Source organism: Triticum aestivum, chromosome 5D (genome assembly GCF_018294505.1).
Source record: "Triticum aestivum cultivar Chinese Spring chromosome 5D, IWGSC CS RefSeq v2.1, whole genome shotgun sequence".
Taxonomy (NCBI): domain Eukaryota; kingdom Viridiplantae; phylum Streptophyta; class Magnoliopsida; order Poales; family Poaceae; genus Triticum; species Triticum aestivum.
This window is the reverse complement of record NC_057808.1, coordinates 528,866,415-528,878,428: the sequence shown is the minus strand read 5'-3', so window position 1 is coordinate 528,878,428 and position 12,014 is coordinate 528,866,415. Positions and strand designations below refer to the sequence as shown.

Here is a 12,014-nt window from a genome sequence, read left to right as displayed (position 1 = left end):
GGGAGGAGCTTGCCTGATGTTGTGTTTAATGCTGACCGCTCGTGAACGGACGTGTGGCCGGAGTAGGTTTCTCGGCTTCCATACGAGTTTAATGGAGTCGTTTAAATGCGGCGAGTAGGCATGTTCAGCCGAGCGTGCAGCAGGCAGCGTCCTCGGCCGACGTGATGCTTCAATGGCGGAGATAGTAAGTCGCGTTCGTTTTGAGTTTTGAGCCGTCTTCAATGTGCAGCGGCGTTCTACAGCCGCATAAATGCGGGCAGCCGCTGACGAGGGAGGAGTAGGGTTTTGGTGGGCCAGTGTGGTCACAGAAGGCGAGCATGGATGATGTCCAGACGTACGCAATGCCCATGTTTGCCTTCAGTTTACGAGAGAAAGTACGTCCAAACTGCACCATAGATCGATACAATGTTGTGTTGGATGGCTTTCGCTGTTAGGTGTGGTCCGTACGGATGCGAGCGGTTTGAGGGTGGACGTTGAAGATGCAAGTGAGATGTTTTTCCTTTTCCGAAGAGGAGAATCAGAGATCACCATGTCCTCAACTAATTCGTTGCCATTACGTGTTTCACTTGAGGAAAGAGTCAATTATTTGCACACCACGTAGTACAAGGGAAATCATCATCATTCTTCGTGCGGACGACACGATCCAGTTGGAAGCACACAACACAATCGAAGAGGGCAAAGATACATGCACAGCACAAAACTAGCACACGCACGCACGTAACGTGCACGCGTGAACCGTCAATCATACATACACACGGGAGGGATTGATTGATTGGTTAGGTGGCGTGGTCCTTGAGGATGTCGAGCGTGAGCTCGCTGGGGTCGGTGGCCTGCACGTCGATCTGCGTGCCGTCCAGCTCCTTCTTGAACCCCTCGTTGGAGCTGGCGTAGATCATCTTGCTCTTCACCTCCGCACTCGCCGGCGACCTTCATTATTAACCAACCAACACCACCATGTCATCGTGCAGCCCACACAGTTGGTCACACACATATACAGGAGCACGAGTGCTATTTAAGAGAAATGTACCAGGAGATGAAGAAAATCTTGCTGCGCGGCGCCTCCCCGTCGGCGCCTTTGGCGGTGGCGTCGCCGACGGTGAAGTCGAGGTCATAGACGGCGTAGCGGCAGTCGGCGGTGGGGAGGGCCGCGGTGAGGTCGTCGAAGCCGGCGTCGCGGCCGCCCACCTTGTCCACCACCACCCGCTGCACGGCGTCGTCCATCTTGTACACCACGAAGCGGTGCGCGCGCCCCGCGCGCATCTCCTGGAACGCCCTCACGCACTCCTCGCTCACCGCCACGCCCGACACCGCGTTCGCCTGCAATGTTCACGCAACCAAAATCCACCAAAGTTCTTCACGAGTCCATTACAAATTAACAAAGCACGAACTGAGTAAAAAGAACAGGGAGAATCGGAAGCAGATCGTATGGACATTGCGTACCATTTTCTATCTGGAGATTGAACCTTAAATCTGTGTGATGATGCTGCAACGAAGAACTGCTAGTGGTTTTTTGCAGTGGATTTTTGTTATTATTTCAGCGTGGTGTCGCCTGGTGCTTAAATAGGATGGTTGTGTTGTGTGTCGTGTCCAGTGTCAGTGAGGTGAACTGGGGAGGTGTACACGTGTGGGCGCTGGGGTGTCGCTCTCCGTCGGGCGGACTGTTCTGGATGTGGCGATGTGGCAGCGGGAAGAAGAAGAATTGGAGTGACTCACGCCCAAGAATCGAAGCTGGAAAAGTCATCTATCTGGTGGGGATGGTGGCCAGTTCCGGTTGCGTGGTCGGTCGGCGGTTTTCCATTTGAAATCATCTGCCTCGATTCGCGAAGATCAGCTAAGCAGTTGGATTGTGCTTCCGCAGTGACATGCACATTTCGGTTGGTACACCTGTCAATCACGGCGTCCAAGGTTCCTTTGCGTATCCAGGCGAGTAGAAATTGAATTGAGCTGCGAATTCCCGCCGTGCCATTCAGGTTGACCATCACACGTAACTCTTATACTCCCCGTTTCAAAATAAGTGTCATTGATGTGTACTAAATCAGTTACACTTATTTTAAGACGAAGAAAGAAGTATTTACAGCCCGCCTCTCCGAATCCTTGTTAAACGTCTGGAGGAGCGTCCAATCAGTGACTGGACAGAAAAAAGAAAAAAAAAAGATGATCCAACCGAACGCTTTATATCACCCCTATACGTTTGGGTTATCCGCAAACTCTTATATTGAGACAAAATATGAGGAGAATACGAGGACTCGCCGACGCGTCCAGTGTCTTCGCCCGTATGATGCAGCCCTCCCCGGACAACCTTTTCTCTTTCTTTCTTTCTTTCTTTCTTTTTTCTTTCATTATCTTCACCTCCACCGATCACATATATTTTTTTAGGATCAAATACAATTGACTGGACCTATAAAGGAGAAAATAAGGAGTATAATTGCATGGACGGATAAATAGGGACTTAAAACGGACATGCCCGGATGGACACTGATTGGGCGTGTCCGCGGATATTTAGGGGGCTTAATTTGCTAAGTCCGATTGTAGATGCTGTCCGCGGATATTTAGGGGGCTTAATTTGCTAAGTCCGATTGTAGATGCTCTTAAACTTTTTTTCCTTCATTCATGCAAAGCCATGGCCAAGGATTAGAGAACGCTCGTGCCCATTTTCGAATCCCGGCAGCCGTGCTCGTGCCCTTTTTCGTTTCTAATTTATTTCTCTCCCCACTTACTGGTGGGACACACCCATATAGAACGCGGGCCTATCATGCTAGCATGCCACGTTGGCCGAGACGGCAAGTGACGAAAATATGCCCCAATGTACCTAAAACACAAGTTGTAGGGATAATTTGTGTCATTTTTCAGCTTTGCGTATGAATCTATACTCGCCGTGCAAGTTCATGTATGAAAAGTGTAATTGGAACAAAAGGTGATCTACACTGCCATGTATTCTACAAAAATGGCATTCTGCATTGCCAATTCAGCCTCTTCTCAAAACATTGTCTTTGGTCAAGATACTATTCTCGATCATCAACCAAAGAAAAATCTTGATTTTCAATGGAATCATCAACTTCCATATGCCTCTGAAACCAAGTAAGGGAGATGATTTAAGGACAGGTAAAGCTCATTTACCACAAAACTTATTCCTGTTGTTCAAACACCACTTCACCCTATCTTTGCAATCACTCAAAACCACCTCACCACCAGCTTTTGTAGCTCTAACCACTATACCAAGTATTCCTCATGCATGGATCTTCTAAAACTGAAACATTCCCAACCAGAATATTTAACAAACTTCACAGTGACCATCTTTGTGAAAGTAACAGAGTCTAGGGAGGACATCAACTGATTTCTTCTCCCCAAGCCAAACATCTTCCTAGAAGAGGGTCCTAGCCCCATCCCCCATAATTCTCTTGGTAAGGCTGACAAAGTATCTCTAACTTTCGTCAACCCCTGCTAGAAATGAGAAACATTACTTCCCCGGTCACAACAGTCAAAGTCTGGTTATAAAAGTACTTGTTATGCAACAAATCCTTCCACAAGCCTTCAAAATTCTCAAGTTTCCACAGCCACCTCATAAGCAAGCATTTATTCATAACCTCCGAATCCAGAATGCCAAGCCCACCACAACTTTTAGGCAAACACACTGCAGGCCAGTTGACCAAATGTTACTTTTTTTTCCCGAGTCTCTTGCTACACCATCGTGGCGCACGTTGCTGTGCCCGCTAATCTTGTTGACATCTAATGTAGGAAAGAGAAATATTTGAAAATATTTGTGTAGTTATAAATATCTGAGAAATTTGCACGATGTACTTTCTTGTGGTTTACACAAATTGTAGACTGACAGTTGCATCAAAAACTGAATTTCAGGTACCCAAATACACAAGAATTCAAGATACAAAAATTGATCAAAACCTACTACCATTTTACTTATTATATAGCTGACACCAATTATGGAAGAGCATCTTGCATTCTGTACCTAGTGAGACCTTCTTGTAGGTGCTTCCATGTGCTATTTGAATGTCTTACTTCACTCCAACTCTTTTTTCAAATAGTAGCAATCGGCTTTTAAAACAGCAGTAGCTTAAAACGCTCTGCTCTGAAGTCTGAACAAATTAAGCTATCATATGTTATTTGTAATAACAACTATGCACCTTTTCTTTCCTGAATAAAATTTTCAGTTTATGCAATATGGCTCGACTGCTTAGTGCTTATGTTATTTCTCTTGTATATTTCGTATGATTTTTTTTTTAGAAAAGGAGGATGACCCCCGGCCTCTGCATCTGGGCGATGCATGCGGCCACTTTATTAATTATTCTCACAAAACCTTACAAAGTCATACAACGGTAAGACTAAAGGCACCGTCTAAGCAACAACTGTCGCTACACCTATCCAATTGATGAAGGGGCGCTGATAGCCTGGGCCTAATACCAAACAGACATCGCAACCAGACCTAACATCTAAGACCTGAGGTCCCAACCAGGACGCCTGCCGGGTATGGGCACCCACCAGTCCAGCGTGCTCATCAACCAGGACGCCTGCCGGGTATGAGCCGCCGCAGCCACTTGACACCAATCCATCTTCAGAGACGTACTGCTGCATCAACCTTACCCGGTCTAGCTGCCGTCGACGCCACCACGACGCCAGACAGTGTCGACCTCCTGCGCGTGTCCATCACCACACATCTGACATCAAGCCTCTGCTGCTCCATGCCGCCAAGAGCCGCCGCCATAAATATGTAGAAAGAAACACCGCTCCACCGAAGAAGCCATCCGCTGGTCCCTCGAGTCTGAGTGCATCTCCAAGAATGCCGCCCCCAAGGGGGTAACGACACATGAATGCCGCTGTCATCCGATCAACTGATCTAGGGTTTCCCCCGAAGGTATTGGGTGGGGTTGCGATTTGTACCTCGATGATGCCTTCATGAAGGAAAGAGACGATGATAAGGGCATCGTCATCACCGGCTCCGGCCACGACCGAAGACCAAGTTTTCACTCGGATCCGTCCCAAGAAATCCACCCGACAACCTGTGCACTGTCTCGACCGCCTTCAATGCCCCAGATCTAGCCGCCTAGATCCGGCAACCAACCGCAACAGCAGTGCCACCGTAGGAGCCCTGGCACACCGGCCACTGCCTGAAAGTGCCACCACTGGAGCCCGGGAGGAGGACTCCCACCCACCTCGCCAAACCGCAAGAGCTGCCGAGATGGATCCCGCACGCTCATCACCGTCTCTGATCGGAACCAATCCGTGGCAAAACCACGAGATCGCCGACGCAGATCCGCCTTGGATATGGACTGCACCACGCCATGCCGCCGCGGAAAGCCCGAGCTTCACCCGCCGCCGCCGTCCAGGGCCGCCGCCCTAGGATCCTGATCTGGCCAGCCCGGATCTCCACGGCGCCCTCTTCACGCTGCCGCCGCCGGCTCGCCACCAGGCAACCGCGCCGCCGCCCAAGGCCTCCGCCCAGAGCACGCCGTCGCGCCACCATGGATCAGATCACCGTCCCGCCGTCACGCGCGTGGAGGTCCCGCCCCACCCCTTCCGACGCGATCCAGGGAGGAGAGCCTCCGCCACCGTCGTCGGCCCCCGGGCTTAGCCCGGTGGCGTCCTCCGGCGGCGGCGGAGGGAAGGGAGAGAGGTGGGGGTGACCCTGGCGGCTAGGGTTTCGGGAGGAGCCCGAGTCGCCCGAGACGGGGGCGACGCGGGCGCGCAGGTTGTGTATGAATAAATATTCTCTAAAATGGAAATGATTATTTGATCATGGGGGAAGGGTGTGTGTTCCTACCAATCAAGCACAACATAATCTCTTCAGGGTTGTTCCTGCTCATTGGTTTAATCAATTGTGTCAATCTGTTACTCCAGTTTGTAAGCTAAATGCTTTCAACCAGAAGTTCTTTATCTTGCAACCTGAGGACATTGAGTAGAACTAAATTTTGTGTTAACTTTGTGATTATATAAGACTGTAAAGTCGCAAAACAGGGCGAATAATTTGATAATAATAAGGACAAACTAACCAAAGCCTGGCCCAACAGCACATCCTCATCTCCACGTCGTCCAATGATTGGTCCCAGGCTACCAGTGGATTCACATGTACACTGAAGCCTGATACACAAACAACGTGGGATTTAGGTGGAGATTAATAGAGGCGTGGTGTTCAGGGTAGGAGAGGTCAGTTATGGAAGCGTTGTACAAGAGCTCATCGGCAGCAGTTCTGGAGCACGGAGGTGATGAAGAGGACATCGAGGTTGCTGAGCGTGGCGAGACGAACATGCCCGCGGTTGTGAGGACTGAGGTGGTGGTCCATAGATTGCAAATGACTGAATTATATTCCCGGATCGAACAGGTCTTCACTCTTCACCAATCACCACCTCCTTCGAAGGGCTCTATTTCAGGATTTCCATCGCGGTGGTGAGGCAGTTCTCGTGGCTCTGTTTCCGGCTGGGCGGTGGATGCAGCACAACCGCGGATCGCTGTAAATCACGGTGTAGTAAACTCTGTCCCGACATCGTCGGCGCCATCGCGCAGGGCATCCACATTCCACAATCGACGCTATGTCCTGAGGTCGCACGCTCTGTTGCTGGGCGGGGGCTGGGGAAGCCATGGACGCCACATCGGGAAAGGAGTGTGGCACGCGCGGCAGCCCGTGGGTGGGTCCCCTTCTTCTCGCTTGCCTGTTGTACATTGTCGCCATTGGCGCCGCCTGCGAGCGAGCAAGGATTTTTCAGTGGCGCGCGCCGCGGGCTTGGACAAGAATTGGTGCATCTAGGAGACTGGTGTGAGATGAGAACGCACAGGGGCTGGGAGTATCCCTCGGCAAGCCGACGTATGCCTTTGACCGCCGCCAATCTGCCCGACGAAGGAGAAACTTCGTAGCTCGGTCTGAGGAGCAGCGGCCCGATTGCGGAGAGCGGAGCACGCGCTTGGGAGTTCCTTATTTTGATCTGGTACGTTGGTGAGTTCCATCCGACGGTCAAGTATCTCAAATCACCGTGGAGGGTCATAGGTGGCTCTGTTATACTGTTTAGTAATAATGGATTTCAGAACCCCTTTAGGAGCTTCCAAAAAGAAGAGCATATACAGGGTGGTACTATTCAGACAAGAGTTGACCAAAGTAACTCTATCTCCAATAGGCAACGGGTTACCAATCCAACCAGCCATCCTATTCTTTATCTTTTCCTCAGCAGGTGTCCACTGGGAATTGCTCAACCTCATCAACAGGTAACCCCAAATATTTCACAGGCAAGGATCCATCATTACATGAGAAGATATCCTTATAATCCAGCACTCTGGACTCAACATCTCCAAGACAAAAGATCTCACTTTTGTGGAATTTGATCTTTAAACTAGGCATTTGCTCAAACAAACATAGCACAAATTTCAAGTTCCTCGCCTTAGCCAAATCATCCTCAAGTAGGAATATACTATCATGTGCATATTGTAAAATGACTAACCCATCATTAACTAAGTGAGGCACCATGCCAAATATCAAACCATGATCATGAGCCCTCTTGACCAAAATGGCCAGACCATCAACAATAATGTTACATAGCAAAGGAGACAAGGGGTATCCCTGTCTAACACCCTTAAAAGTTGGGAAGTAGGGTCCCGACTGAGCATTTATCTTGTCAACAACTTTGTCACCCCTAACTAGCTCCATCACCCAATCACACCACACATCTCTGAAACCCTTGGCTTGCAGCATTTGGTATAAGAATGGACATTTAAATGTATCATAGGTCTTCTCAAAATCAATTTCTAGAAGTAGACCGTCCTTCTTTTGAACTTTCAACTCATGAACCACCTCATGCAATAAAACCACCCCTTCCATAATAAATCTATCATTAATAAAACAGTCTGAGTGGCTGAAATAAATTTACCAATTATAAACCCCCATTTCCTCGAATTTTTGTTAGTATTTTATAACTAACACTTAGCAAAAAATGGTCTAAACTTATAAATAACATCAGCATCCAAAACATTTTTGATTAAGCTTCTCTTCTCCTTCCCCCTCGCTCCCGCTGCCTCCAAGGGGCGGCTTAGGCAAACCAAAGCCACCGCCCCGACCCTCCATCCCCTTGCTTTCCCTGTTGCCGCTGGAGGAAGCTGGCGAGAGAAGCTCGACCGATGGATGGTGGTGGCGGGCTCGCCTCCTCGAGGAGGCCTCCGGCTGACGCACGTCGATGCCCCCTGGGCGCCATGCGGAGCCGCGAAGTCTGAGTGTTGGGGCGGTGGCCCGAGGGGATCTTGGCGGGGCCGCGCCATCACGGTTGCGAGGGCAGTGTGGGGGCTGGCCGTGGCAGATCTAGGGTCTCCTCCCCAGATCTGTTTGCTGCGGGTGGTGTTGGCTCGGGCGCCGGCCGATGGCCCTGGACGATGGTGGCTCTCTCCACCGGCGTGGTTGGGGGAGGCCAGAGGTGCTGGAGCGTGGTGCACGTGGTGCTACGAGATGGTGGCGTCCGGTGGCGTGGTGGAGGTTGTGGTATCCTATGGGCGCGGTGGAGGTGGTTAGAGCAACTCCAACGGACCGACCCAAACGGACGGCGCATTTGTCCACTTTTTGTCCGTTTGGGTCGGCCGCCCGCCCGGCGTCCGCCCAGTTTTGCATTTGGGTCGGCAGTGCGCCCAACGTGCCGAACCATTTCATGCCGGCATTCAACTTTTAAATAAAAAGGGCCCGCGGCCGATCATGCCAGCGGCCATGTCTCATGCCGGCACCATGCCAGCGCCGACATACAATGCCGGCTTCAGAAAATATCACCACAGTTCATGCTGGCGCACTCGCCAGCCGGCCGGCACACATGCCAGCACACAAAAAAGGGTGGTACTTGAGTTCAACCACGCCATCGCGGCTCCCGTGGTCATGCCGGCACACCTGCCGGCATAAAAAAAGATGGCCCTCGCCGCCATAGATCACTCGTCGTCGAACTTGAGCATGTCGGCCTGCATCTTCTCGAACCACGGCCTCTTCCTTGGCGACACGGTGTTGAGATCCACCTTCATGATCTCCACCCCGGTCATCATGCTCGCAAGAGCCACTTCTTTCGCCTTGGTCTTGGCGTTGGCGGCCTCGATCTCTAGCATCTTGGCTTGCTTCTCCGCCTCGAGCTCGAACATATTGGCTTGCTTCTCGGCGTCAAGATCAAGCCTCCTCCTTTGGATCTCCATGAAAGCATCCATTTGCTCCGCCTTGAAACGCCGGCGCTCCTCCTCCCTTGAGTCCTTATTCATCATGCCGTCCACGCTTGCGATCAAGGCGTTGGTGGCCGCATCTCGCTTGTCCTCCTTCTTGGAGTTGGTCTTCCCCCGCGGCCGTGCCCGGCTCGCCCTCCCCAACATCCTCCACGACTTTCTTCCCCCCACGTGCCTTGAGTGCGGCATATTGTGCCTTGAACTTTTCTTTGTCCTTGATGACCCGATAGCAATGGGAGAGGTTGAAGCACCCGCCCTCTTTTGTGCCTTGAATGCCTCCAAAGCTTGAAATGCCTACAAAATGTTTCCATGCAAGCATATGGGCAAGTGATAGCAAATGAAGACGTAAAAAGGATGATCTTGATGACACAAAAGAGGGCGGCTTGCTTGCTATCATACCATGTCTTGCATGCCGATGCCGCTCACGGGGCGGGCCTTGACGCTCTCAAGGGTGGCGCAAAACTTGTTGCACTCTTGTTGGATCACCCTCCACCGCTTGAAAATGGAGACCCACCCGCGCGTGCTCACAAATTGGTAAGGTGGAAACTTCTTGCGCTCATGAAACTCTCGGTGCACACGAGTCCAAAAGGTCGAATGCTTTTGCTCGGCGCCCGTCTTTGGGTCTTGTCCAATGTCTCGCCAACACTCGCAAAGAAGCTTGTCCTTGGCAGCTGTGTACGCCTTCGTGCGCTTGCTCTTGCGCTTCGGCTTAGGACCGGCGGTTTGGTTGGCGAGCTCGTCCTCGAACAAAGGCTCCACTTCGATGTCGCACTCGTCCTCTTCCTCTAGCCCATAGTCCTCCGGGAACTCGTGGTCGAGGGGGAAGCCATCCAGGTCGATGCCGACCTGATCACGCATGAAGGCCGCCTGATCGGGATCATAGCCAGTGGCCGGCGTGAACGCCCCGCGGCCGTCCTGACTTTGTGTCTCGTCGGGATCGTAGCCAGCGCCTGGCGCACCATCCTCGAAGATGAGGTTTTGCATGTAGTCCTCGTCGACGGCGGACCGCATTTCCTCGAACAGGTTACGAGCGTCCGGGAGCCCGCCAGCTGGCGTCTGTCGCGCGCGTTTCCTCGTGCCGCCGGACGACGAGCCACCGACCACCGGGGTGGCGTTGAGGTCGATGGGCGCGGGCGCGGGCGTGGAAGGCGTGACCACGCTCACGTCGGGTGAGCACTCCCCGGAGAGGCGGGAGGCCTGCGGGAAGATGTGGAAGCCGGGGACCGGGTTGCAAGCCGACGAGCGGGGTGAGTCAGGCAGCACCATCCGAGGAAACGCCGACGAGCCGGTGCTGGCCGCGGCGACGACGGCTTGGAGGACGCTGTGCTGGCTAGGGTTTACCCCTAGCATGTAGAGCGCCTCCCTTGTTGCCGCCGCGACGCGGGCGTTGGTGAACTCCTGCTGCGCGGCGGCGACGGCGGCGGCCTGCGCAGCGGCCTCATCCCTCGCATCCGCGGCGTGCCTCCGGCCCTTCCTCTTGGCCGACTCCCATGCCCGCTGTTCGGGCGTCAGCGCCTTCTTCGGCTTGGTCACGGCGGCGGTCTTGCACGGGGCACGAGGCTTGCCTTTCCCGGAGGGGGCGACGGCGCCGGACGAGGCGAGGGAGGCGAGGTCGGCGGCGGCGTCGAGGTCGAGGTCGAGTGCGTCCTCCATGGCTGGTTGGGGGGCGGGGGCAGGCGCGGGCGGGAGTGTTTTTGGGGAAAATGGGGGGAAATGGTGGTGGCTGCCACCGACCGACGGGCCCGGGCAGAGGAGGAGGCGCGCGCGCGTCCGTCTCGTGTCCGCGCCAACGCAAATCCGGCTCAAAATTGGGCCGGGAATGGGTCGTCCGCGGACGAAAAACAGACGCGCGTCCATTTGGGTCGGTGCGTTGGGCCGCCACTTTTGTCCGCGCCGACCCAAACGGACGCGGGCGGATGAAATGGGCTGCCCCATTGGAGTTGCTCTTATGTGGTTGAGGGATTGATCCGAGCAGGGCTATGTGGCCATTTTCTTGATCTGGTTCGTGTGGTGGTGGCGGATGATGTGCTATGAGATGCGCTCTCCTCCTGCCGCGATGGTCGACTCGTTTGAGAAGCTCCGGTCTATTTGGGGATTTGTGGTCTAGGTATAAATCCCTGCAATCCCTGTAGGCATTTGTCTTGGCCATGATCCGACTCCCTCCCGCGTGCCCAGGAGAAACCCTTGTCTGACCTCCACACCAGGCGATGATGACGTCATGGCGTCGTTCCCTTCATGGAGGCATCGTCCTGTTGCTCGAGGTATCCCGATGGTGCCGCTCGAGTCGGTGTCGGCTACTGCTCTGGGCCTCCGAGACGCAATGTATATCACTGCCGACACTCTCTCGACGACGCCTTCTCTAGGTCTGCCTAGCCATCCACCTGCGACTTTCTCTTGGCGCAATGGGTGGTAGTACGTCGTTTTCTGTTGTCCTCGGGTGTCGATCATGTTGTAGATGTCTTCGGCATCTGTTGCGACGCAGCTTGGTTACTCTGTGGTTTGACGCATTACCATTGCCATGGGGATCCAGGTGATGCATGTATCATAGTACGCGTGGGGTGTGTAGCTGCTAATCCTAGTGATTAGTGTTGTAATGGCCAAAAGGCTTTGTACTCGGCTTCTTTGCCTGTTCTTATCTAACGCAATGATATGTATGTTCATGTGTGTTCTTAGAAAAAGATGATTAAGCCTCTCAATTTAACACCCCTCTATGGAAAAACATCAAACATAAACATTTCCTTCAGGTCAAACTTGACTACATCCCAAAATTGTTGATAAAATTCCGCAGTCAGACCACAAGGGCCTGCGTCTTTACTGTGTTTAAGCCCAAAAGAATG

General features: G+C 52.7%; 1 protein-coding gene across 1 annotated transcript; it reads right to left on the bottom strand.

The window, feature by feature from the left end:
• Nucleotides 1-535: 535 nt before the first annotated feature.
• Nucleotides 536-1,620, bottom strand: LOC123123487 (actin-depolymerizing factor 3). The gene is made up of 3 exons (XM_044544006.1): nucleotides 1,441-1,620; nucleotides 1,028-1,317; nucleotides 536-927 (listed from the first exon to the last, which is right to left on the bottom strand). The coding sequence occupies exons 1-3, from the start codon at nucleotides 1,441-1,443 to the stop codon at nucleotides 777-779; spliced, it is 444 nt and encodes a 147-aa protein (XP_044399941.1). The 5' UTR covers nucleotides 1,444-1,620; the 3' UTR covers nucleotides 536-776.
• Between the last annotated feature and the right edge of the window lie 10,394 nt (nucleotides 1,621-12,014).

Coding starts and splice junctions, on each gene's coding strand:
- LOC123123487 (XM_044544006.1), bottom strand. Junction 928..1,027: donor AAGATTTTCTTCATCTCCTG/GTACATTTCTCT, acceptor TTAATAATGAAG/GTCGCCGGCGAGTGCGGAGG.